The 26,759-nt window shown below is 40.6% G+C and overlaps 4 protein-coding genes across 5 annotated transcripts in view; 1 reads left to right on the forward strand and 3 right to left on the reverse strand.

Annotated features, from left to right (window-relative positions):
* LOC137952488 (ubiquitin-like modifier-activating enzyme 5) overlaps nt 1–2,429 on the reverse strand; it is a 28,366-nt gene extending 25,937 nt beyond the window's left edge. Inside the window, exon 1 of the mRNA XM_068799564.1 lies at nt 2,243–2,429. Coding sequence (XP_068655665.1) covers nt 2,243–2,305 — 63 coding nt within the window. The 5' untranslated portion in view covers nt 2,306–2,429. The remainder of the gene's footprint in view (nt 1–2,242) is intronic.
* Nucleotides 2,430–3,234: 805 nt separating this feature from the next.
* Nucleotides 3,235–12,450, forward strand: LOC137952501 (uncharacterized). Of its 2 annotated transcripts, XM_068799572.1 has the most exons (9): nt 3,235–3,475; nt 4,016–4,131; nt 5,332–5,385; nt 5,538–5,562; nt 5,796–5,918; nt 6,082–6,239; nt 6,543–6,612; nt 7,106–7,204; nt 12,108–12,450. In XM_068799572.1, exons 1-9 carry the CDS (start codon nt 3,287–3,289, stop codon nt 12,168–12,170), a joined length of 897 nt encoding a protein of 298 aa, XP_068655673.1. In that variant the 5' UTR covers nt 3,235–3,286; the 3' UTR covers nt 12,171–12,450. The 2 variants fall into 2 exon arrangements, with proteins under 2 accessions (XP_068655673.1, XP_068655680.1); XM_068799579.1 differs by lacking the exon at nt 5,796–5,918.
* Nucleotides 12,451–13,966: 1,516 nt separating this feature from the next.
* Nucleotides 13,967–16,098, reverse strand: LOC137962870 (F-box protein At1g67340-like). Its single transcript, XM_068809986.1, has 3 exons — nt 15,554–16,098; nt 15,062–15,224; nt 13,967–14,855 (listed from the first exon to the last, which is right to left on the reverse strand). The coding sequence occupies exons 1-3, from the start codon at nt 15,805–15,807 to the stop codon at nt 14,097–14,099; spliced, it is 1,176 nt and encodes a 391-aa protein (XP_068666087.1). The 5' UTR covers nt 15,808–16,098; the 3' UTR covers nt 13,967–14,096.
* A 6,640-nt stretch (nt 16,099–22,738) lies between these two features.
* LOC137962876 (small ribosomal subunit protein RACK1-like) lies at nt 22,739–25,248 on the reverse strand. Its single transcript, XM_068809997.1, has 2 exons — nt 24,349–25,248; nt 22,739–23,030 (listed from the first exon to the last, which is right to left on the reverse strand). The coding sequence occupies exons 1-2, from the start codon at nt 25,189–25,191 to the stop codon at nt 22,929–22,931; spliced, it is 945 nt and encodes a 314-aa protein (XP_068666098.1). The 5' UTR covers nt 25,192–25,248; the 3' UTR covers nt 22,739–22,928.
* Nucleotides 25,249–26,759: the final 1,511 nt, after the last annotated feature.

A 26,759-nucleotide genomic window follows, 5' to 3' on the forward strand; every position in this document is an offset into this window, starting at 1 on the left:
CTTCTTGCAAGGTACTTCGGAATTTGCCATTCACGTCTTACTTCACTACTATTTTGCCCAATCTATCTAGGTCAACCTTCTAAACAGAATCGGCATACAATTTTGTGTTTCCCATAACCTTTCATCCATTATCCAATCCATCACCAACTCTCGAGTCCCTAAGCGCAGCAAAATATTCATCTCCAGTTGTGCGGGTCACATTCCTTGGGCACTCTGGAAGGAGAGAAAAAAAAGGAAATTCCAATTCAAATCCTCCACAGTCTTTGTGCTTGCTAAGCACATCGCTGGCCAGGTCTCCCCCTGGCTTCTTATGAAGAAAGAATTCCTCCACCTCAGCAACTCTAATTTTTGGGAGAATTGGCGTTTAGTTGCAGCTATGGCGGGACCCTCACGTCCTCCAAATATGATTTTCTGGTCTCCACCTCCTTTTCGTCACCTCAACCAGAACTTTGACGGCAACGCCTTTGGTTGTCCTAGGCCCGTGGGTTTTGGCAAAGTAATTCATGATTTCAACAGCAGCCTTCTTCTCTCCTTTGTCAGTCCTTTGGGTATATTTGATTCCACCTCCATGAAACTTGTTGGATTGCTTCAAGGCCTAATAATCTTCTGGGACCGATTATCGGGTCCCCTTATCATCGAAGGGGATTCCAAAGTAATCATTGATTGGTGCACCAAATTCAAGACTCCCCCCTGGCGACACTAGGAAGTCTTCCTAGATATTTGCAGCATTTCCTCCTCCCTTAATTGTACTTGGGTGCATGCACCCAGATCTGCCAATCACCTTGTGGACTTAAATGCTAAATGGGGATCTTCCTTCCAAACCCTTATTATAGAGGGAGGCCCCACCTTCTAGGTTGTGTTTCTTTTTCCTTTTCTTTTATAAATTCACACATTCTATCAAAAAAAAAAAAAAAAGATTGATGGCCACAACCTTCTCAGCTTTAGAAGAAGCATGACACAATTCAAGACCCCTAGCAGTGATCCTGAGGATTATATGAGACTTGAATAGAAACCATCCAATCACAAGCATTTAAAAAGTTGAGGCTGAATTGAGTCAAATGAGAATCCTAAACCCACGTGTCAAGCCAAAATCTGGTTGAAGTGCCATTTTGAACATAAGGGAGACTCTTTCACTGAAAATTTCTCAATCATACATCTGGCTTTCCAATGACAAAAAGAACGATATGGAAATGGATCAAGGGGAAGCCACAAATCTTGATGGTACCAATACTTAGTTACCTTCAGACATTTCATAAAGAAGTTTTTTTATACCCAGTTCCAAAAGCCAAACCCCTTCCAAATCTACTAAGAAGCATTTAAATCTATAAAATGATATTCATAGAACTCTCCTTTCAAAGCCACAATGCAATTTGTGATACCAGCAGGACAAGGCATAAACAATAGGAAATGATTGGGACTGGGTGGATCTAAATAAAGTCACCAGACTAACATGAGTCAAACAGCACCCTTTCCAGTGGATAAATGTTTTCAGACATGCTATACATTTGGGGTCCACAACGACTTAAATCCGTTGGGAACCTTTCTGCATAATGTCTGTTTAAAGCCAAATTAGTTTTATTGCTTTGAGGAAGACCACCCAACAGTCTAACTAGAGTAGAGATTTCAGAAATGAAACCTTCCACACTATCTTCTAGAAATATAGGAAAAATGAGAGACATTTCAAAAGTGATGCAATAACCTGCAAATTCTACAAAGAAGATACATATTTTCTTTTATAGTGCCACGAGCCTCTGAAATCAAAGTACAAGCAAAAACAACGGGTTCATAGTAGCAAACTACCATGCTTAACTAAAATCAGTAATTGATTTAATCGTGAAAGAAGAGTGTAGGTCTTTGATCTGCCACAGAAATGCAACTCAAGGATCTGCCAGCAATTTCTACAAGAAATAACGCTTCAAGTTCCAAAGAGGGGGATCTGGATTCAGGTCCCAGTGTATCTTAGATTGAATATAGATAAGTGGGAGAAATTGCGGTCCCACAGTTCAAAAGCTAATTTACAGAGTCATTTAACGTAGGTACCGCTATAGACAAGCAGAAGAACTAATCAACATCCGTGAACTTCTCCAAAAAAATAAAATGCCTAAAGCTCTCAGCACGTTTTCAATTCCAAATTGCATGTGGGCTTTAACTAAGTTTCATAAAGGTCATGGGTTTCCGAGATCAAATGATGCATGGATCTCTAAATTGACGGAGGTAGAGAAACAAAAGTGATATCAATTACTGTAGCCAATGATCCTTTGAGAACTTGCAGATCTTCCACCATTCCCTTCAGCTCTTCCTCCATTCTAGCAAACCAGCGACTCTACGTTTGCTCTGCTGGAATTTGAACGCCTTTGCTGGCTGCGGCGTTACTTCTTTGCTAGCTGCGGCGTTACTTCTTTGCTAGCTGCGGCGTTACTCCTTTGCTTGGCTCCTCACGCTGAGGGACCAAAGAGGCGTACACTGTCCGCATGACCAAACAAACTGCATTCAACGGGCCTCCGAGATGGGCTCATGGGCCCGTCAAATAGCACCCATTATCGTGGGAGGGTGTTAAAAATAAAAAAGAGACTTAATTAAATGAGTTAGATTGAAGAGAATTTTAAAAATCTCATGTATTTATGTGTAATTAAAATAATTTGTATAAAATAATTTTAGTAATTATTAATTAATTATTTCAAATGACAATATATCCTGGATTAATAGTCTTTGTATATGTGATGTAATTAACTCTCCACATCTATTATCAACCTAATATTATATTAATCTTTGACCTAATCTATAGTTTATTTTAGTAACACATAATCATTATATTAATTTATAATAAATTATAATTATTAAATAATATAATATAATTTTTCATTAATTAGGATTTTAATATATTATAATACTATATATTAAATCACTTATAAATATAGTAATTATGTTTATTTTAATTAATTATCTGTTTAAATATATATTCTATTTAAATATATTATAAAAAATTATTTATTCTCTTATTTATATTATATTTTCATTTGGAGACACTAATACTAAAATTTGTTTCCGAGTGCATTTGAAGTTGAATCAATTGGGGACTAACCCTGGGGACGAGGCCATTTTGATCCGGTCTGACCCGCCTCTTATATGTGCCATATCCGTAGAAGCTGTCTGCCACATAACTGACACAGCAGGTGTATGACGAGAGACTCGCCAGCCCAACTGCCCCGAGCTATTAGAATGTCATGGACTGTGAACATAGAAGAAGCTCTCGCCCTTTGCTTGTTATGAACTTTGCCGCCTGAAGATGGCGTTGTCTGAGACGACTGTTCCTGGTCTTTCTTTCAGCCGCTCTCTCGTCAATCGCCAAGTCCCCTTACCTCGAATGTCATTTTCTCCTCCAGTTTCTCTCAATTCTCTGCGTCACAGCAGTTGTGTTTCAGTCATAAAACGCAGTCCGAAGCGCCTCAAATATTCTGCTCCTCGCTTTACTAAGGTATTCTCTATTCATCGTCTATGCTTAGATATTGGGGCTTCCACTTTTTCTTTTTCTTTCGGCGTATGTCATGCTGTGTAATTTCCTGTCGTTTCTTAGCATATCTGCTTTTATCAGAGCTTTTTCAGTTTGCCTTTCGAAGAGTGGTCCAAGTTTTAGTTTTCTTTATATTGCTCAATTGATAGTTTTCTGAATATAGCATGATTGATTTTGGAAAGAATATAGTTTTCTAATTTGTTTACGGCGTTCACCTGACTCTGTTATTTTGGAGTTTGTGATTCTTGAATATCTCGTGAGTGGTTTTGTGGCATGAACCCTTGTTTCTACCTCGTAAGCGAATTCCCATTCGATAATGTTTCTTGAAGGTGGACTTCGAACTCACTCCATTTGTTCAGTACAGATTTAGTAATTCGATCACGGGTTGCTTTCTACAGAATTTGACAAGTTAATGTAGGACTAGCGGCTGTCTGCACTGTCTTTAGTACAGTTCAAATATCACATACTAATGTTTGCTCTGTTGGTGCGAATTTGCTCGATCAGGGTGGTGAACTACTATATGTTAAAATTGAACTTCTAGAAGGAGAAGCCTGGAAACTGGAACCAGTTGTTGAACTTCTGAAAAATGGAGCTGTAGGAGTCATTCCAACGGACACAGTGTATGTGGCTGGTTCTACTGAATTTCTTTGTTCTTTTTGTTCTTTTTCTGATTACAGAAATGGCACTTTCCTTCGGAATACTGGTGGATTGCAAATAGTTTCTCATGTGCATCTTCTAAAATTGTTGACATTGGGAGAGCACTCACTTTAACACGGTGAACCTAAGGTGGGCTCCTATTGATGGGCTTTGGGCCAAGGATGATTAGGAGTACAACATTCTTAAGAATCCATGACATCTGTAACTATGAGAATATTTTAAGTCCAAGTTAGATTTTTTTGAGAATTTTAAGCACCTTGAATTATATTGGGCAAACTATGAAATTTCTCAGCGATGAGGTTGTACTACTTTCAGTAAAAATTAAGGTATTATAGCTTTGAAAAGTTTCAAGATTGAATGGAAGAAAGGATAAGAGAGAGAGAGAGAGAGAGAGAGAGAGAGAGAGAGCAGCAATTAAAGCTGATGAATGAGGGCTTAGAAATCAAGCCTTCTTTTTATTAATCTCATTTAAGTGAGAGTTATATTAACTTCACAAATACAAGTCAGAAATGAATGAAAATTGAAAACTAGAGTCCTAAACTTTATGAGACACATATAGTACGCAAAATGACCAAAATACCCTACATCAGTATTTTAACAAGCTTTCTATGTGGATATGGGATCAATATATGCACTAAAGATCTAAAAAAATGTGGTAAACATTATCCTTAATTTTTAAGCCTTTCCCATGAGGATCCAATTTTACAGATGAGTCTTTCAGGTGTCTTAATCTGCCGTTGGTTTGAAAAAATGGCAAATCCTGTAATTATGGTTGAGCTTGCAAATGCTTATTTAAGAACTTATCCCTCTGCATAGACGCGTCAATGACATTCTTGTTGGGTTTGTAATACTTTGGTCTATTTTATTGCGAAAATTTCTTGGAGTTAGCCTACAGTTGTTTGTTGATTATTGAAAGGTAAGAGGAATGAGATCAGTTCTCTTTACTGCTAAGTCTTCAGTCTTTTTTATGATGGAACTTGAAGTTGTTGGAAAGTGTGAACAACAGAGATGATGTCCATTGAGACTACTAGTTTGTTGTTTACTTTGGCCACTGCATTCTGTTCTTGAACACTTTCTGGCATTTAATACTGGGTTGCTCTGGAATATCCGAACATCATCTAACTCTTTCATTGATTTTAGGCATTTTCTTGTCTTATTACCAGGTATGCTATTGTTTGTGATTTGAAAAGCCACTCAGCCATTGAACGCCTTCGCAGGTATAGCCATTGCTCTCTTTCTCTAGATTCAAGATGTAATGCCCCCTTTTACATGGTTGTTCAAATCTCTTTTAGTCTGACTGGAGCTGTTAATGGAGATTCCTTTCAAAAATCAAAATTTGGTTGACAAATTTCACTTCTTTTGTTTGCAGAATCAAAGACATAGATACTTCAAAGGCATGAAGCATTTTGCTTTTTTATCAACTTAGAGTGATTTAATGCAGAACTATGATATGGAACTTGACAATGGATTGGACATGCCAATATATCTTTTCCCTATGAGCATATTTATTTCCAAAAATACTCCTCAATTGGATCTACAATGAAGATAAGCCTTTTAATGGGTATTTTCTTCATTTTGTATCTAATTTAACTAAAAATATTCTAATGGACTGATAGTATTTCTGCAGCCTCTTAGTATTTTATGCCGATCCTTGAAAGACATAGATACTTATACTATGGGCTTCCCTTGTGGTAATACTGAAGGCCAAATTAACATCTTTCGAGCTGTTAAACATTGCTTGCCTGGGCCTGTAAGTGTCTAAATCTCCCTCTAAATGAATAAATTATAAAAGAAATAAATAAGGAAAGAAGAAGAAGAAGCCTTCATTTTTTCCTTGGGAATGTGCTATGCAAGTAGTTAAACAGTAATTGGCATTTATGGCTAAATATAACTATCGAGAATTTCTGTACCAGTACACCTTCATTTTACCTGCAAGCAAAGAACTGCCTAAGCAGTGTATGAAATATGGAGCTGCACCTAAATCCAGGAAAAGTGTTGGGGTGCGAATGCCAGATGATCCAATCTGCCAATCCATACTTAGACAGTTGGATGCACCTTTAATATCTACAAGGTTGAATCTCTCTCTCTCTGTCTTTCTCTTTCTCTCTCTCTCTCTCTCTTTCTCTGTCTGTGTACACACATACAGATGCACATTGACATACACATGCAGACACGCACACAGGCTTACATGCATACAGACACACACAGGCTCACATGTGCGCACGTACATGTTCCCAGGTGGGGGAAGCAGACTATTTCCCAAAAAAAAAAAAAAGCACATCTTTCTCTACATACCAGAATTGTGCTGTTTCACGACGTTACATGATCCAGTTGCTAAATAATGTTGGTTGTGCATGTGCCTCCTTTTTGTCAGTGTGAAGTGGCCAACACAAGACGCCTGGATGATAGATCCTGTAATAATTGCTGACACATATGCACCAGAGGTATTACACTAGTTCAGGTCTTGCCCCTTCTATTTGAAAATAAAATCTGTTTGACATTTTATTTGGTCTGAATGTAAGCATATAGCTTTACATCAAATGGTGTTACAAGGATGGGTGAAAGAAGGATGTATATTTCTACGTTACTATTGTTTGATACTTAATATGTTTGTCCTGTGTAAATCATTTTTTTATCAGGGGCATGTGTAATCAACGTTCAAAAAAGAAAAGTAAAAGAAATTGTCGTTTGGATCATTATGCTGCTGGTGTGTCATTATTTGGGAAACCAGCACTATATTAAAATCTGGATTCTCCTGGTGGAATGTAAAATTCATGATGCCATGATATCTTTCAGCATCCATGTGCTGGCTACTGCCTGAATTAGAATTCCCTTCTTGTTCCTTTTTTTTTAAATCTCTTGTAATCTTGTTGGAATGTAAAAAGAAAGTTTCCTGATCAAATGATAAAAATTTTTTTCCCTTTTTTCAATATTCAGGGTCTTGATTTTGTTGTTGATGGTGGTATAAGAATTGCTGATCCATCTACTGTTGTTGACATGACCGGAAGCAGTCCAACAATTATTCGGCAAGGAAAGGTATCTAGAGATTCTACCTCTCTGACATATTACTAGAATTCTTTTTTTTTTTTTTTTTTTTTGGCTGTATAATACCTCAATATTGGTCGAGATATCTGGTATTTGTCATAGTCCTTGCTGCCATTTATTGCATACTGAAAATTTTCCATAGTCATTATTTCTGTCAACTATTTGTAATTGACTTGGAATGGGGTTTAGATACATCAAAGGTAGTCTCCCATGCAACAAACTCTTAGGCAGACAGGAAACTAAAGAATTCTTGTGCTGGTAGAATACTAAAGATACATTGGATGGGATGGTCATTTAATTGTCAAAACTTCTTTGCTGTACTTCCCTGCTTACATGTAATTTATAAAACTAGTCAGCATCTAAAGAGTAGAAGGAAGAATGCATGTAATATGTTTATATGCATCTCCTCCTCCTTCCGCCTTTGTATTTCTTACTCTTTAATAAAAATAATTTTTTTTCAGAAAATGTTAAATTCTAGAGTTTCATAATCTCAAGGTGCTAAGGGGAGAAGAAGACAAAGAAGAGAGGAGAGAAGAGAAGAGAGAAGAGTACTAACTAGGGTGTGAGATTGAGAGAGAGAAGACATGAAGAATAAGATGAATAGAGGGCTTGTTGAGGAGCTCCCCCTTGGTCTAAATGGGGTGAGCTCCTCTCTAACATATGTGTATATCATGAGATTAAATACAATTTACAAGTTTGCCCTTTAAGGCTTGTTATGAATAATGCTAAGAGCTCAAGTTGGTCATACATATCCATCAAACACACCAAGCTTGGAGCAAGATTAATGAAGAAGACTAGTTGGTACTGCTTTGATGAAAATATCTGCCAGTTGACTCTTTGAAGGAATGTAGGGCATGCAAATAACTCCAACTTTGAGCTTTTCTCTAATAAAGTGGTTGTCAATTTCAATGTGCTTTGTTCTTTTATAGCAGACTGGATTTATAGTTGTGTGAATGGCTGTTTGGTTATTACAATGAAATTGTATAGGAGTTTTAGTTAAGAGCCCAAATTTTGTGAGTAAAGACCTCAACCAAAGTATATATCTCACTGTATGTGGCATAGTTGTATATTCTGCTTCCACACTCGATCTAGCCACAACATTCTGCTTCTTGTTGTACTTAGATTACCTCCAACAATGGTTCATTAGCCAAATATGGACTTCTTATCATCAAGAGACCTTGTCCATTTTGCACTTATAAAACCTTCAATATTGAGATGACCATGGTTCTTATATAACAACCCTTGACCTGGATTTTTTTTTTAAATACCTTAATAACCTTTCTAATGCTTGCAAATGCGGGAGTTTAGGTTTATGCATGAACTAACTAATGACACTTATTGCAAAGGAGATGTCTAGTCTTGTAATTGTCAAATAAATTAGTTTCCCAACCAACCTTTGAAACTTACCAACATGTACATCATTACCTGATGCTGCACATAACTTCACATTTAGTTCCATGAGAGTATTAATAGATTTACAACCCAACAATTTTGTCTTTTTAAGTAAATCTAAGACATACTTTTTTGTGACAAATCTATGCCATGCTAAGATTGTAATACTTCAATGCCTAAAAAATATTTGAGTAAACCAAGATCTTTAGTTTGAAAAGCTTTACCTAACCGTAGGGGTGGCATCAAGTTGAGCCAAACTTGAACTTGCATATGTTTGAGTTTGGCATGATCTGAATACTTCAAACTTGAGCTCGTGCCCAACCTTGAGCCTAAAATTGGAATCGAGCTTGAGCCCAAGAATTTTAACCTAGCTTGAGCTCAAGCTCGAGCTCGAGCCAATTTTGAGCTCCAACCTAATTTAAAACTTTGTATAAAATACATATCAAATAAACTGTACATAAAATTATGCATGACCTTTAAAATTGTTCATAAACACTCATAAAACTACGTAAATGTTGTTCAATAATGAAATAAAAAAATTTAAATAAAATAACAATTTCAAATTTATGATCACCCAGACAAAAACTATAAATCCAGTATAAATTTATAAACTCCAACTCTTTTTTTGGATGTTAGAAAACAATATGCAAGTCCTCGTTTGCATAAGTAAAATCTCCACCTATGACAAAAACAAAACAAAAAAACTTATTATTGTCTGAATAAAAAAATATTCTTCCACCACTAATTACTTAATGGAGTGAAAATTATTGAAATTACCAAGATGAGAAAAAGATGAAAAATCAAATAACTTGTAGCGTTATCTCCACATGCTTCTTCTGAGGCGGCAATCATCAAATGAAAATTTAATAAATAAAAATAAAAATTCACTAAAAAATATCATAATAAATAATTGTTCAAAAGTAGTTTGCTTTTTTATTTTTCTTGACACTGTGAAGAGCCTGAACTCAACCACCGCTACAAATCAAAGCTTGAATTGTATTTGGTGCCAAAGAAAAACTGATATGGGTCTATTACTCTACCACCAACACTAAAGGTAGACTTTGAAGCTACTGTAGATATGAGGTTGCGAGAATGTCTACTGCCATCTTAGATAATGTTTGAAATTTCAAATTATTCACTTTCCACCATTCTAAAACATCAAAATCATATTGAAAAGTTTCTTCCCAAATATACACACTTTCTTCAAGATAATTATCCAATTCCGACTTTGGTGAATTCACTACTTTCACTTATTTCACATAAGTCATTAACTTTGACCAACCTAAAGTTGATGAAGAACTAATATGAATTTCTCCACTAGTTTTCCACCCATAGACTAATGGACAGGTTGAGCAGGTCAATGCAATCTTGGAGGAGGACTTGCAGTACTTTATTAGTGCCAATCAAAAGAATTGGTTGGAGCTTCTTGATGTTCAGTTTTCTTATAATTTGCAAAAGAGTGAATCCATAGGCTGTAGCTCTTTCAAGTTGCAACCAAACGACAACTTCTTATGCCTCACAATTTACTTATAAGTAAGTCTAGGAGGAGCCCAACCACCTTAGAGCTAGCAAAGAGATGAAAGAAATATTCGCACTTGCCTTATTACATCAGCCATGATGGATGAAGAAGTATGATGATCAAAACAGGTGATTGCTGAAGTTCAAGGTCGAGAACCTTGTACTTATCGAAATTTGGCCTGAACAATTTCATTTGCTGCAGACTTGGTACAAGGGCATGATTAAAAGTTGTTAAGGACCTTCGAGAAAATTGGGGTTTGATAGCGCACATGGCGGGCCCCCGTAGGAATCCGGTTATGGCCACCTGGGATCCTCACCCTTACGACTGCATCAAATTTAATTTTGATGGTAGTGCTTGAGGCTGTCCTGGGCCGGCAGGAGTTGGTGGTGTTTTCAGAGACAGCAGTGGAGATCCTATTCCATCCTATGTAGGGTCGGTAGGTATTGCAGAATCAAATACTGCTGAAGTGAATGCTCTTCTGTTCGGCCTCTAAATCTTTAAAGAGCGGCTCCATGGCAAGTTGATTATTGAAGGCGATTCAAAGACTGTCATCAACTGGTGTTTAAAAGAAAGCTCCCCTCCTTGGCGCCACTGGCCAATCACTGATTGTATTGCCAACATTGTGTCATCCATTCATTGTAATTGAAACCTCGTTCCTAGATCAACCAATTCTTTGGCTGATAAATTGGCAAAATTTGGAACCTCCCAGCAATCTCTCATTGTTTGGAAAGGCTTCCCCTCGTGTAATCTGCTCGTTTGAGCTCTCTTAATAAAATTCAGCATCATTTAAAAAAAAAAAAAAAAAAGTTGTTAAGGACCTTTTCCTATCATTGGAAGTTACATGGTTTATCGCAATACCAGCCCGCTTGAGAACCCACAATGTGTTCCATGTGAGTATTACAACCTTACAATGAAGATCTTTCTTATCCTTCAAGCACCATTGGCTTGAGAGTACCGATCTATGTATCTACTACTTTTCTTTTGCTTTTCTTCGTAATAAAATCATCACCGTTTCAAAAAAATGTATGTACTGCTTTTCCTCATAAGGTGGACTATATCATTGCTAGTCAGAAGGTACTTGATGAAATGGATGGGTGAGGCCTCTTGGCTGCAAGATGCTGGACTGTGGCAGTTTGAGGATTATATTGCAGCCTATTGGAGGGGGAAAGGGACAAGGAGGTTTGTGTTATTATTGGGGAAGCATGACATGCAGGCTCCAGTAATAGTATAGACAGGTGAAGCGTGTAGGAAGTAGTTGGTGATGCAGGTGTGAGCACAACCCCATTTCAAAAACAGCTCTACAAGGAAGCAGATGGGCATGCGCTTGTGGGTGTGGAGGTGTGTGCAGATAAATTCAAAGGGAAGAAAACAGGACAGAGATCGTATTTCCTGTATCTTCAGTACAGGAGGTGGTTAAAATTAGGCCTATGATTATTAGTTATGTTGAGGCCATTGTCAGAGTCCTTTCCAACCCTTTTGAATCTGTAGCTAGTTGTAGTATTACTATATGGACGCTTTCTGTTCTTTTACCCTTCTTGACCTCTACCACAAAGAGAGCAGCTCTTACAAACTGCCAAATGATGCTTTGCGTGGAATATATTTCTGTGCCCACAATCATAATTGATGGATTATTTGGGCTTTGCAAGGGTATCACGCTGCATTGCAAAGACTTGTAGCTGAGGTTTATTAACATTCGTATTGATCTTGGAAATATCTTACTGCATGTAGCAAAATTTGGCAACCAGACCGCTGAACTGGTTTGATCAGAAATGATGAAGACTTGCTATATAGTACAATACGTCATTGAGGAAGTTTCAAAAGACAAACAGCATGTCATTATCTAGTATTTCCTATAATCCTTGTATAGAACCTAAGATTTTCATTTATTTGACTTAAGTTTTTGTTCAATTTTTTTGATAACCTCCTAGACCCCAGTGGGCTGTTTGGGGTTCTGTCATCTTAATATATTGTTAATAACTGCAGGGACCCAAGCAGGACTGGATGGCTGTGAAGGATGAAGTAGACTCTACTTCTATCACTGACTAGTCTATTTGCAACTATCGCGTTGCTGCGTGGCCATGCATCTCGTGGTCATCTCTTCTGAAACCATGTTTACTTCTGACTTGTACATGCATGTCAAATGGAAAAGTTACAGTATTTTAAAAGGGTTAAATGTGTACACAGGATGAAACATGGAGTCAGCTGAATGAAATGTTTCAGTTAAAATTTTTACATATAGCTAGACTTTTATAGTTTTTGAAGATTCTGTGCTAAGCCATTTTATCTGTACTGAGGAAAAGATATGCAGATTGTGTTTTTGTTCTCACTTCTCGTCTCTGTGTAGATCGCAACATAACGTGTAAGCCCCCCCCCCACAGAAATTCTGTTGAAGGAATCAATGTAGAGAATTAGTCATGCATATGAAAAATGGGGCTCGGTTGCATTACATCTAGAGATCACTTTAATCACACTTAAACTCTTAATTTCTAAATGTGAGTCACGGATAAGAGCCCTCCATCGCATCCAGCCCAGTTGCTTTTCCAGAGCCTATTTTATGGCTTGGATTCAGTCACATGAGTGCAGCCTCTGAATGATGTGGAGGAACAGAATGATACATTTGTGTTGGAACAATGACAAAATTCAAATACTATGGAGTAATAGGTGGTGTTCTTTTTTGTGTTTTTTTTAAGATGCTTTAAAGACCTATCCATGAGTTACTTGGCCTCACATAGTTTGTTCCAAATGTATGTTCTCATGAAAACTTGATTGAAGAGTACGTTGAGGCCAACATCCTGCAAACATTAGATTCTCTGACATTAGCATTTGATGAAGGATGTCCGAAGGTGATTGGTCCCCAATGCTGAAGACCTAAGAAGCTGAAGAGGCCAAGACAACCCTAAACCAACCAAAGTGAAGTTTAGCCCTGACTTGTTTTCTCAAAGAAAAAAATGAAAAATGATTCAATTGAGTGAGAGCCTATAAGACTGATCAATTCTACTACTTTTTTTTACTTTTTTCTTTTCTTTTTTTCTTTAGATATAAAGCCATTTAGTAAAGAGACATTTCCGCGTAGGAAAGATGCCCACAATCTAAAGAATTCTCCAAGTCCAGACCCTAAAGAGCCTATTGGGCAATGGGAATCGGATCCCTTTGTTTTACTTTTATTTGGCCTTTTTCCATCCCCTACTTTCCGAGGCTTGCTCCAATTCCATTCTCGGCCTCCTCACGGGAGAGGAGAGGAGATTGGCTTTCCGTGACAGACGGAAAGCGAGAGAAACTGCACAAAAAGGCATAAATCTGTGGTGTTTGTGCACATCACCATTCCACCAGGTTTTCTTTTCTCTCCGGTCAATTCACCCTCTATCGTCCATTCCAAAGTTTGTCATAATAAACAAACCTCGGATTCGCCTCCTTTCCCTCCCCCCCCCCCCCCCCCTCTCCCCTCTTTCCCTCTTTCCCTCCTCCTCCTTTCACATCTTTTGATTACCAAAAGTAAATACTTGGTTTCTCAACCCCCTCTTTCCCTCTTTCCCTCACATCTTTTGATTACCAAAAGTAAATACTTGGTTTCTCAACTAAAAATCCCTCCCTTCTCTTCTCCTCCTCCCCCATACTCATGATCTCAACGCTGACCGCTACCGGAGCTTCTTCCACCTCCGGAGTAGATATGTACCTACCCATAACCGTTTCAAATTTTTGAATAAAAGAACAAACTAAAAACACTTTCGACTTTTCGAGTGCTGCTTCGGTGGTTAAGATGTTTTCCGATGAAAGTGAGTTTTGCCAAAACCTCTCTTTGAAATTAAATCTGCCGTAACCTCTATAGTACAGAAAGAACGAGATTAAAGAGAAAGGGGGAAAAAAAACTATACAAAATGAAGAAAAAAGGGGAAAATTTTTCAAACCACCACAACACTGCTTCATTTTTTTTTTTTTTTTTCAAAAAGACAAAGCTCAAATTGGCCGTCACCGTTACCGTTCTCCAGTGGTTTCCTCCTGCTCGTCATCTTCTTCGTCATCCAAAACCATCCCATCTTCGCCGTCACCATTATCATCGTCTTCCTCGATCCACTGTTCCAAAGGAGTACACTCCATCTTGTGCCTCACTTTCCAGTCAAGCGCCTGACACGCTCGCGAGCAATAGTTCACCGACCCACACACGGAGCATCTTCTGAACTCGTGCCTCCGTGTCTCCGGCCTCCCGCACCCGGCGTGCGAGCACAGCCTCAGCCCGGGGCTGGCCACCCCACCGCGAGCACCGAACCACTCTGCCAGAAACTTGCTCGCTGGGTGCGCCTCCGGCAGCGGCACGTTGCACCCGAAGTCGCTCAGCAGAGGACAGCCGGACCCTACCACGTGGCGGTGCTGGGGGTGATTGGGATGGTGCCACGTCACCCACGGCCGCTCTCCTGGGGACAAGGCGAGGACCGACGCCAGTTCACGGGCGTTCGCCTGTACGAGGAACCGGCGGCCCTCGGCGATGTTCTGTCGTACGCCGTAGCCGTCCTGGAGGCAGTGTCCCAGCTCCCGGAGGGCGTCGACGTGGCCGAGGAAAGCCGCTCTGGCGCAGAGCGCGACGCCGGCGCGCAGGTCCTTGTCGTTCTTCGAACCGCCTGAGCCGTTGAACTGGACGACTGCCAGGGAGTATAACGCCGGCGCGTGAGACGCTATCGCCGCTCGCGCCATGAGCGAGGCCCCACTGCCTCGGTTTTGCAAGCAGTAGAAACGGATCTGCAAGTATTCAGCAGACGAAATTAATGGCGATTCCTTTACTCCAATCCCAAAACAGGACATCGATTTAATGACAGCCTTTATTCCGCTATTTCAGTTGTTTTTTTTAAGGAAACTGCAACAAATTACTTGAGAATTTAGAAGGACATATAAGGAAACATTTCTCTATTCACTCTAGTAGCGGTGTTATATACAAGGAGACTAACCATTCCGAGAGTATAACAAGCTTCGATGTTTCCGGCGTCGGCGCACTGTTTTAGGAAACGGTGGGCAGATTCCGACCAGTTCTGCGCCTTCACCGCAATGGATTTCGGAGACGCTTTGGATAGGACGAGCGGGTGAAGTCCCAAACCATTCAGTCTCTTGCATCTGTTTCAAGAGAAAGATAATCGAACAATCGTTATTATTGCCAATACTCGCAACGGATCCTTCATCCGTTTAAAAACATTTCTTTGCAAGAAATTAAAAAGATTAGAAAAAAGCCACAAAGTGGTAATACGAATACCAAAAAATCGAAATCATAGATCTGTCTCAAAACCGGAAAAAACGAAACCAAGCGCACAACTCAACAGCGTGTTTCATATCAATGCCCTTGAAAAAACCAGCAAAAAATCCGTTTTCTCGACGAAAAGAAAGGAGACGATTATCCGTCCGGCGAGAAAGAACCAAAAGAACCGGAACCTTTAAAACAGACTTACGTCATGAGAACGTTGACGAAATTGGAAGGACAAGCAGCGGAGGAGCTGAGTTTACAGAGGATGCAGACGATAAGATCGTCCGGCAATCCGTCGAAGAAATCCGACGTCCCAGTAGCATCAGGCGCCGTCCTCGATCTCTTCCGATCGACATGCTCCCGTTCTGGAACCAGAGACTCGGCACGTCTCTTTCTCTCCTTCGCTTCTTCCTTGCAGACCAGGATTTTGGGGTAACAAAACCCTCTCCTCGTTCGCATATCTTTCTATCTATCTATCTACAGATTCTACACCGAGCGTCCGACAGACCGAAAACCGGAGAGAGACGGAAATCCTTTATAGGATTCTCCAAGTCCAAACACCTTCCTTCCTTCCCCTCGTCTTTCCAAAAACAAACCCCCTACTATCCCCCTTATTTACTCCTCACGCCATCCGAAGTCGCTTCAACCCTCCGCTTCCACTCGACCGTGCCGTAAAAACTACGGTCAAACGGCGTTGACCCGAACGCCTCCTCGTCGGCTTTCCTTCTCCTCCTCCCTCCCTCCTCTTCACCTGCCCTAAGAGGAGACGAAATTGCTATTTGGCTTTTCTCGCCATTTCTCTTCTGTTGGTTTTTTTTTTTTTTTTTTTTTTTTGCCTCTGTTTTGTAGCGGGAATACATTTGGGGAAAGCGGTTAAAAATGTTGGTTTTGGGCAACTAACTTCGGTTATAAACGATGGTTAAGTGTTGTAACAAACTCAGGTAGGGATTCACGGCTCCCCCGAACCGAACCCCACTCTCGGTCAAACTGCTGACTCACTGCGCTCTTCCTTCACTTAGTCCCTCTATTTACCCATTTGCCCTCATGCCGAAATAGCAATCCAAAATGTGAAATTTGAGGAAAGGGTAATCTGGTCATTGCACACCACATAACGCTTCTTCGGCTTGGTTTATTCCTTGTTTATACGTTACCGAAGAGAATCGAGAAAGCCGGCTGACGCACGGTGGTCGCATCTCGCAACTAAAACGTCCTCGTTCGGTGCGTGTCGGCTCGAACCGGCCGGCCTGCTTTTTGATTCAAGTGGTGGTCGCAGTGGGCGTATTTTAGGAATGTGCAGAATAGAGTGGGAAGATGTTGTGAACGGAACCGGAAAATCCACGCTCATGCAAGCGTGAGTTTCTCGCTTCTAGCTTCAACACGTTGAATACAGAAAGCCAAAATCACACAAATACCCCTCCAAATTTTATTTTATTTTTTGTGGGGATTATTTTTGAAGGCACTTTATCAACAGCGCCATCGCGCACCAAACGGGGGTGGGACACACCTGCCTCAGCTGGATTGAAAAAAACCCTCCTTTGTGTTTATCTAAAGAAGGTTCACTGAATTGCAAGTGGAGGGCCCCTCCTTTTTAACCACCAACTCCCTTTGAATCCAAGAGCGCATGCCCTACCCGTGATGCGCACTTGCGTCCAATCACTCATTTTTTTTAAAAATTAAAAAAAAAAAATCTGTTTTCTAGAGGGCGCCGTAGGCGTAGCGATGAGAATTGAACAACCTGGACAGCGCCGGCATGGGGTCACGTCGCGGTGAAACCGAAAACCAATCGGGTCACGTCGAAACGTGACGCCGATGAAGAGTGACGACAATTATAAAACCATATTATATAAAAATTCTCATTCCTCTCTTCCGAGTATTTCTTTATCACCCTGGGATGGATGTGTAAAATAAACCCAAAAAAACATTCGACACGGCGCCGAATACTTTTTTTTTTATTTTATTTTTTATAAAAACGCTTCGGGAGCCACTATAAATAACGGATGACGTGGAGTTCAGAGCTGGTGGGACCCGCATTCAGGAGAAAGTGGGGTCCTTACAAGTCGCCCACGCCACGACTCCGCAATTTACTTCGCTGGTGTTTTTTTTTTTGCGGTAGCAAAAATATCAGGAAGAGGAAAGAGGAGATTGCAAAATTTCAACGGCGAAAAATCCGATTGTTTTCTTGTCAAAATCTTGTAACGTGTAATCTTTTCTTACGTGCAATCTCTGCCGTTGAAGATAAGTAACGGAAGCCACCACCAGCTTTCTTCCCTCCCCCCCCCCCCCCCTCTACTGTCAGTGGGATTTTAACTGAACTTAGGAATAATCAATGGAGTCACGTATCCAAATGTCTCTAAATCTCGGGCTCACATTTTATTATGAAATAGAAAATCAACGGTCCGGATTTTGTTTCTTCAACGGCGGCTTCTTTGTAAGTTCTTCTGTTAGAAGACGAATGAGAGAAGGAAACCGCTTTCTTCTCATCTTTCACTTCGCAGGTCGGGTCAAAGACACACAATCAAAGTTCATTTCTTTCGTCCAAGATCTTGTTCGATTCGGTTGTCTTTTGTCTGCCCCCTGTCCGGACGGCTCTTCTCTATCGCAGCTACGATTCAATAACAAAAGAAAATCTATTCTCTTCGGGAATTTCGATTCCACGGTATTTGTAGCGGCTTTCTACCCCCCGGGGCGCTGAATTTCGTATTCGTTTGTGGGTCCTGTAAGAGTCTCAAGTGGGACCCACGCGTTAGATATTTTCATTTTTCTATACTTCCGGATAGGATGCGAGCAATAAGAAAACGACACTTGGCATATGAGACAAAAGAGCTTGCCAAACAGGCTAAGATTAGTGCACAAGTGGAACAAAGCGGCGAGGAGGAGCGCCACGTGCAGACTAGGGATGAGACTTTTTGGTAGAGATAAGAAGAGACTGGTTTTTGGTTCCGTGGTTGGGCGGGTCCAGGGGGAGCTCTCTATAAAGCCAATGGAATTACGACAGGTCCCACCTTATCCATGGATTCACCACCGTATGGATTAAGGAAGAGGCAAAGGCACGTGAGGGGAGGAAGAGAGAGCAATGAGTAAAAACCAAGTGTTGGGTAATTCCGGTCGTCTCACGCTTCTCGGCGGTGGGAGACACGGGAGAGTTTAAAAATGGCGTTTCACTGCTACGTAACGTCCATAAATGAGTAGGGCGGAAGGGTGGGCACACGTGGGATTGGCATGGTCGATGAGCTGTGGTTTGGTTGGGCCGAGTGGTGACATGCCTTGTGAAATAAGAACCCTTTTTGTCTCCTACTGCGGCCGACTGGCCATGCATGGGTTGAACCTAACTGTATGGCTACGAGTCTGACGACCGAACATGCAGCCTTCGACACCAACACCTCTCAGTTCTGGATCTATCTACAAATAGACGACAGATGCCATGTCATGTTTCCAGCTTCGCTTTAACGATGCTCCCTAACAACTTCATTCTAAAGAAGCTCGTCCGGTCCAGATTTATGCGTGCACAGTTGAGGAAGCGGGCCCAGTAACGTGGGGGGGGGAGGAGGCGGGTGGGTTCCCGTACATCTTCGCTGTCTGCAGCGGGAGAGGCACGGCTCTGCCATCGGCGTCCACTCTCTGGTCTCACGACACCAGATCCACCGCCCTTCCGTGTCAACAATTTTGACTGCACGGTAAGTCACCTTAAACCGCACGAGCCTCCGCGGCGTGATCTTCGCCCCCATTCCGCTCTCACGAGTTCTCCCTTCCTTTGCTTCCTCTTCAAGTCATTAGTATATAATTAAGAAGCGCATAATGAGTCGGGGAGAGATTTTACCGCTTTTGTTAACTTTAGCGACTCGACTTAATCTCTCGAAGTTAGTGCTAACTAGTAGTTTTGACGAGAGTACCCCTTAAATTAACGACGGACGGTCAAGCGGTGGTAGGGGTAATTGAGTCCTAATGGAGACTTTAATTCCTGAATCTGATACAGCTCCATAATTCCTGATTCTCATTCTTAATTCTTATTCTCATTCATGTTAATAGGGATTCGGGCCGCGGTGTGAAGAGAAGGATGTTGCTTAACGCATTTGCATTGTGTGGCTGCCTCGGCCCGTGTGCGAGCCACGCACGTGACGTTTGGCACGGGTGGTGGGGGGGGGGGGGGAAAGAGGAGTGTTCCCGAAGCCATCTTTTTCCTTTTCTAGGGTTCCAAACAGAACGTAAAAGAGGAAGAGCGAAATCGCGCGTCCGTACGATCGGGAGAGATTCGGTCAACGCGACGAGGTTCGGGCCATAAATGGACCGACACCGAATCTAACGTTTCGTATGGAGTATGGCCCGTTTTGTACACCGTAGGTTAAGAAGAAGCGTGGGCCCACCAGTGAGAAGCTCTTTATTACCTGAATGAGTTAAAGTCGAGGACAACATCGAAAATCTTTGACCTTTGACTCTTATTCTCTCCGTGTGGGACCCTTAATCAACTCGACAGCTCGATTCCCGCCATTGATTAACCCTACCCGGGTGTCTTCTCATGCCTGCCAGTAACGCCCACCATCGATAACATGACCCCACCGTTATGGCGTATTTACCCCGAGTTCCGTCCCTTTAATGACGAACAGAAATCAGCGTATCTTAATATGGTGTGAGGAAGAGGATCCGGAGGCGATGAAGGAGGGTGTTTTGGTCTTAATTTCATCACGTCACGGTGCAAGGAAGAAAGGAGGCGTTTGCCTCCCGGTAGCGAGACAAAAGTCACACTACTTGTTCTTCGCCTTTACGTGCATGGGAAGTCAAGTTAGCGGCACCCAGCTCTTATCGCCTAGGCGAAAAGAGGGGTAAATTCTTGGCCACAAAACGGTTTGAAATCCTGATTTGGTGGGCCCATATCCTGCCAACTCACTATTTATTATATTATTTTTTAATCCCAAACCCAACCGGGCCAAAGTATGCAGACCGGGCCGCAACGGAACACGCGCCACAGCAGCCACACGAACGGTAAAGAAAAGACGTGAGTCCGGGCTCGGGTGACTCGGTTTGACCAGAGCGCATGCGTTGGGAGGAAGAAGTCAAAGGTACGCCACCGAAGTCAAAGCAGTTGCAACGGGTCCCACAGTGAAGTCGTGTAAATGATAGGAGGTAGATGAGTAGTGTTGCTTTTTCTAATCAATCAGTTAGTTTTTATTTTATTTAAATTCGATTAAATATTTTTTAATAAATATTATTTTAATAATTAATATTTAAGTCATAACTTAGCCAACTTAACCTCTTAAAATGAGTTCAGATTACAACAGGCTCTAATCCTGATTAAGAAGACGAGTCTCGCCCTTAGTGGAACGTCGGCTGTTTATTATTATTAAGGGCTTAAGCGTGAATTAGAGATACATAATAGAGGAGGAGTAGAAGGTCATGACCAAGACACGAGGTCGTCTTCAGGAGCTGCATGACAACTAAAACTGGGATTAAATTAAACAGTTTAAGGCATTTAAGCAACCCATTACATCATTGAGAGATATTATTAAAATTAGAGGTTATTAAGCATCCAGGTCGGTAACTAACAAGCTAGTTTATAATTGAGAGACGAAAAGGGCGGCCATTGTTGACCTTGCAATAGTTACAGAAACTCGGAAGTTCTAACTCACCTCTATTCATCTTTGTGCATTCGATCAACTCAACACAACCCAGAAGAGGTTCCTCTTGCTTTACTTTTTATATATATATATATATATTATTCTGCTGATCATCATCCATTGCGAGAAATATCAATAGCAGTTTCAGTAAGCATTTAGCAGAAGGTAATCTGTGTTGGCGATCCAGGCAACAAAGTTGAAATGGTGGAGGGGTAAGGAAGGTGATGAGTGATAGAGGGTGGGGAAAGGTAGAGAGAGATCTGGAGGGCCCACATCATGTGTTTGTTGGAAGGGAGAGGGAGAAGAGGAGGACCCACATCATGTGTTGCAGAGGGGAGGGATTTAGGTGTGTTTTATGGTGTTGTTATGAAGAAAGAGCATCATTGCAACAACTCAGTGGCTAGCACATGCAATGCAAGCAAAAGAGAGCAACAAGGAATCAATGCTATCGATTAAAGATATGAAAAACAAATCTTCTTCCTCTCAACTTCTAAAAACTTTCTCATGCTTCAACTCAAATCTGCTTAAAGTCCATTTTTGAGAGAGAGAGAGATATTTTCAGATCTTTGAGCTTGCTCACCTACCAAAGGCCTTTAGGGTAAAAGGATAACTCCCTACAGGTTCATGGTAGAGACTGAGTTCTAACGTTGTCCCAAGGAAAAACAGAGGGGAAGGTCGCACCTAGCTCCCCAATTCTTCATCATCCAAACAGTGCTATATAAACAAAGAGGAAAACTGACCAAATTTATCACCATAAAACATTCATCTAAGGGTTAGTGCAGTGGAAAATGAAAGTAAAAGTGAATTACTTTTTTGTTTGAGTACGTTCATGGAAAGTATTTCCTTTGTTAGTATGCACAATGAAAAATTTAATAGAAAGTGGAGAATGAGTTTATTAATAATATAATATAATAAATTTAACTTCATTAAGATAATTTTATTCAACTTTTAAATTAAAATTTTAATTTAAATTTTAAATAAATATGTTAAATTAATAAAATTAAAAAAAATATACGTAAACAAACATAGTTACTTTTATAATGTATAGACAATATCTAAATTATCACTCTTAAATTAGTAATTTGATATACTATTCAAAGTTATGAATATAATAACTAAATAAATAAGAAAGATTTTTGTTTAGTCTAAATTAATACAATAATTACAAAATAAAATAAAAATATCAAATTAATTAATTATAAAAATAGAATACTTAAACAAAAATGTTTACTCTAGATACTTGATTACTTTTGTGACATCTTAATTATCACTCTTAAATTAGTAATTTTTAAGCAAAACATTTGTGCAAAACGGGTTGGATTGAAAATCAGAAATTATTCATTAATAATGTTTAGAAATAGAGAAGCTTCATTCATTCATCTTGCCTTGCCATCTTCAGTGATTCTGCAGCAAGAGCTTCGACCTTGGCATATCAAAGATAATATGAGCAAGACTGAAGCACGAATTGCCCTACGAACCGTTACAGTAGCTAATAAAATTTCAATCCATCAGCTGAGTTCCGTTCCAGGGCATATAAATTTCAATCTATCAGCGAGACTGAAGAATCTCAATCTTTCATCAGTGATGTCTCATTCTACACATGGGAATAAATATCCATCCTCAAACGAAAGTTAACACTCTTCTTTTACACGATGGTACAGCCAATTCTAGGATGTGATTTGCCCGCACAAACTATTAGTTGGGGAAAATAAGCTGCAAGCTACTTCAAGAAACGTGACAACCTACTCACTTCAATGATCATTCAGTGTAAACTACATTCCTAACAATGTGATCTGAAATAATTTAACCTCATTAAGAGAACAAAAAGAAATTCCATAAAAGCAAGAAATGCCACAAGGTCCAATTTCATAAGCCAATATGATCAGCAAAAAGGGGTTAGGAAATCCTACTTTTTTCTGGTAAATCTTGCAAGTTGCAGAATAATAGGGTCTCCAATTCCATTTTCTCTTCCTAATAACGACCAATGCTCCAAACCCTGATGGCACCATCTGTATATCCAGTAAACAAAGTGCTGCCATCGGCACTCCAGCTCAAACTTGTACAGTAAAGCAACTGCAACCACAGTTTGGATAAGAGAGCAAATAATCAAGCAACTTGATGAAACACAGTTAAATGCAAAAAAAGATCTGACAGAGAATATTTTCAATATGGACAATGTGTATGCAATAGATGGTGCATACTTTTCAAAACAGTTTCACAAATATGAACGGCAGGCTTTTGGCCACTCCAAGATGCCAACAGGAAGAAAGAAATTGTGAACACAAACACCCATTGAAGCCACTGAAAGTGTAGGAATTGGTGTTTAACAACAGGAGTTAAAGCATTAACATGCTATCTCAACCAGAAAAGCATACCCGAGTATTCAGCAGACTGTGTTACCTTATCAAGGCAAACGCAGCTCTGCAACTCCACAATATTTTTACAATTTTCTAGGCATATAAAAAACTATGTTAAGTTGAACCCGGATATATCCCAAAACGACTAACCATCTAGGATGCCCATTACTCAATCTTACAACTCAATCATTTTTCTTAACACTACTGAATATAACAATCATTTTTCTTAACACTACTGAATATAACACTTTGTCCCACTCAACGCACCCCCTCATATCCAGGTTTACTCATAATGAGCCTACAGCATGCCCCCTTACATAGGCAAATAAGAAAACTATAATAATACCCTTACATAGTCGAGAATGGAATAGGTACTATCCGTTCTGTTAATAAACAGTAAAACAGTAAACGGGTAAAATCATCCAATTACATATCCGGGTAAGATTTTTGTTCTGTTTCTGTTTCGTTTGATAAACGGCTGACAAAAAATTGGGTAATTGGATAAAATTGACACCCCAGCTAGCTGGTATCCCTTGTAAGAGATAAATGATATATATCAGGAGAACTCCATTTCCAAACAAATCGATTTACAAACTCGGGTAAAAGTATCCATCACAGTTCCAAAGTATAAAACATATAAACAGCCAAGTTCATCAAGAAGGGCTGTAAGCAGAGAATTCAATGGCCACATGGTTATTGAATCGTGCTTAAAGAATCAAATCTTGCTTGAGAACACTCCCTGGGGATAACAACACTATTATCATTCAGGGAAAGACCCGCCAGGCAAGTGATGGCAAATAACAAGTAAAGCATACACTATCCTTTCCTGATCAGTACCTTATCCCCTCCCATCAGTTTGATCAGAGTAAATTGTCTACGGATAATACAAAGCAGAAAGCAAGACAGGACGTCGATGTAACTAGCATATTGACTATGGTGTATTCAAGCAAATGGAAACTTTTAACAAAGAGTAAATTACTAATAAGCAAATAAAAAAAGTAACAAATTCCTAATTCTAACTCCGAAAGCTTTACCTGATTTTGCCCCTGGACGATTTCAGGCCTGAGGTCCTGCACGATGCTCTTGCTTTCCAAATCCCAAATCTTGACGCTCTCCTGAGTAGCTGCACACAGCCAGTACCTATTGGGGCTAAAGCATAGAGCATGAATGATACCGCCGGCATCGAGGGAGTACAATCTCCGTCCTTCAGCAAGGTCCCACAATAAGGTGACACCATCTTTCCCGCCGCTGGCGCAAAGCGACCCATCAGGCGAGACCGCCGCCGTATTCACGTAACCACCGTGTCCGGTGAGGGTAGACTTAATTTTGCAGTTGGTTAGGTTCCACACCTTGACGGTGCGGTCCCAGGAGCCGGACACAATGGTCGGGTGAAGCGCGCTGGGGCTGAACCTGACGCAGCTCACCCAGTTAGTGTGGCTGTCGGCATCCTGGATAGTGTACTTGCACTCTCCAAGAGTGTTCCAGAGCTTGATGGTGCGGTCACGAGAAGCGGAGACGATCTGGCGGTTATCAATGGAGAAGGCGACGGAAAGGACGTCCTTGGTGTGACCGACGAAGCGGCGGGTGGTGAGGCCGGTGTTGAGGTCCCAGAGACGGAGCTCGCCGTCCCAAGAGCCGGAAAGAGCGAACTGGCCGTCGGAAGAAAGGACAACGTCCTGGACGAAGTGGGAGTGGCCGGTGAGACGGCGGCGGGGCACACCGTAGGTGGACTCCTCCTTGGTGAGGTGCCAGAGGAGCACTGACTTGTCTCGTGAGGACGAAACAATCATGTCGGAGTTGTCGATCGGTGTAGCAATGGCTGTCACCCAGTCGGCGTGACCCTTCATGGTGCCGCGTAGGACCAAAGTCTCGGCCATGGCTAAGGGTTTCTCCGAGATCTCGCTCTCTCAGGGTTCTGGTTTGCGAGGAGCGAGAGCGGCGACGGATTTGGAATTAGGGCAGAGGCGCTCTCGTCTATAGCGATGGAGCCGAGGTGAGTTGTGAGACATTCGGATGCGGGTAGCCGGGTAGACCCGTCAAAGGGTCCGAGAGTCCGACTACCAGATCATCTAGAATTGAAGATCCCATAAAACAACCAACCTCGCTCAATTGATTTGAGCTTTGCCTTCAAATCGGATTGGATTGGATTAGAATAATTATTGGTATTATTATTTTCAGTTAGGGTTGTAAAGCGATTAAAACATGGATAAGTTGATTGATAATTGTTGAAATTCCTTTTTTAAGTCTCAAGTGTTGGGCAAATGTTATACCTTGGACCCCTTGGAAGGACTATCCTTTTTCTTTCTATAAGGGGATAGGCGAATTTCCCATCTTCAGTTGTCAAAACCAAATAAACCAGCCCATTTTAACAGTTCTTGAAAGAAGGATTGAAAGTAGAGATCAAACACTTGCATGAAAAACATCATACTACCTTACCAATCTATCAGATCTAATTCGGTTTTAATAACATTGCACTTAACAAACTCAATTACTAGATCAATCGAATCACACAAGTCACTAAGATCTATAACGAACATGGAGACTCCTTGTACAATCAGCAACGACCGTGGGAAGGCCATTTCCAATGAGAAAATAACAACTTAATATATAATGAAGAACCAGCAGCCCGCCAAATCTGGAGCGAAATTTTGCCACCAGAGTCGCTGGTTCCATTGTTTCCTTCATTTCAAGACTTCATCTCAAGACTGCTGAAACTAAAACAGCCCAAAAAGGGATCAATTATGTTAGATAGGTTTCCAAAACTCCAGCTTGACATATCAACAAACGCAAAATAACTGTTATAAGTCTCAGATGCTTATTTCATAGTCCAATAAAATAAACCTCTTACAAGTCTCCGATGCTTATTTGCTCAGAACGCACAAAATCTATCTAGAACAACCTCCTTACTGACCTTCTCACAGTGTTCCAACAAAGTTCTGCATGCTTTCTGCTTTCATTAGAGGAACAATTTTATTTCTTTTCAAGACCCTTGCTGCTCCTTATGATATCACAAAAGAGTTCAAACGTAAAATAAAATAAGTGGAGACTGGAACCTGTAATCATCCTTATTATCTAGTGTTATTCCAACATCATTGGTGACTGGAGTTGTTTCTATAAATTGAACAGTTTACAGATAAAAGTCACTGTTTGTATTTTCTGGATTGTGTTATCTCTTCCTCAGAAAGTTTTTCTTAGTGAAATCGTTCCACTATAGAAAGAGATACACTTCAATCCCACTTTCTAAATCCAAAGTTTTCTTGGTCTTTGAAGTTTCGACTCACTTAGCTTGTATAAATAATTTGCCATCAACAGGAAACCCAAAAAAAAAATGTCCATTGGGCAGGTTCTAGTGAGAGGTTTTGGGTGCAACTCTCACAGGGGTTAAGAGTGCAGTATTCATGTGCGAGAAAAAACAAAGAAGCAAAACAGATGTTGTAGCCTGAAA

Source organism: Aristolochia californica, unplaced genomic scaffold (assembly GCF_029961685.1).
Source record: "Aristolochia californica isolate CCGP_79_NKW_82.1479 unplaced genomic scaffold, dmAriCali1.0.hap1 SCAF_1, whole genome shotgun sequence".
Taxonomy (NCBI): domain Eukaryota; kingdom Viridiplantae; phylum Streptophyta; class Magnoliopsida; order Piperales; family Aristolochiaceae; genus Aristolochia; species Aristolochia californica.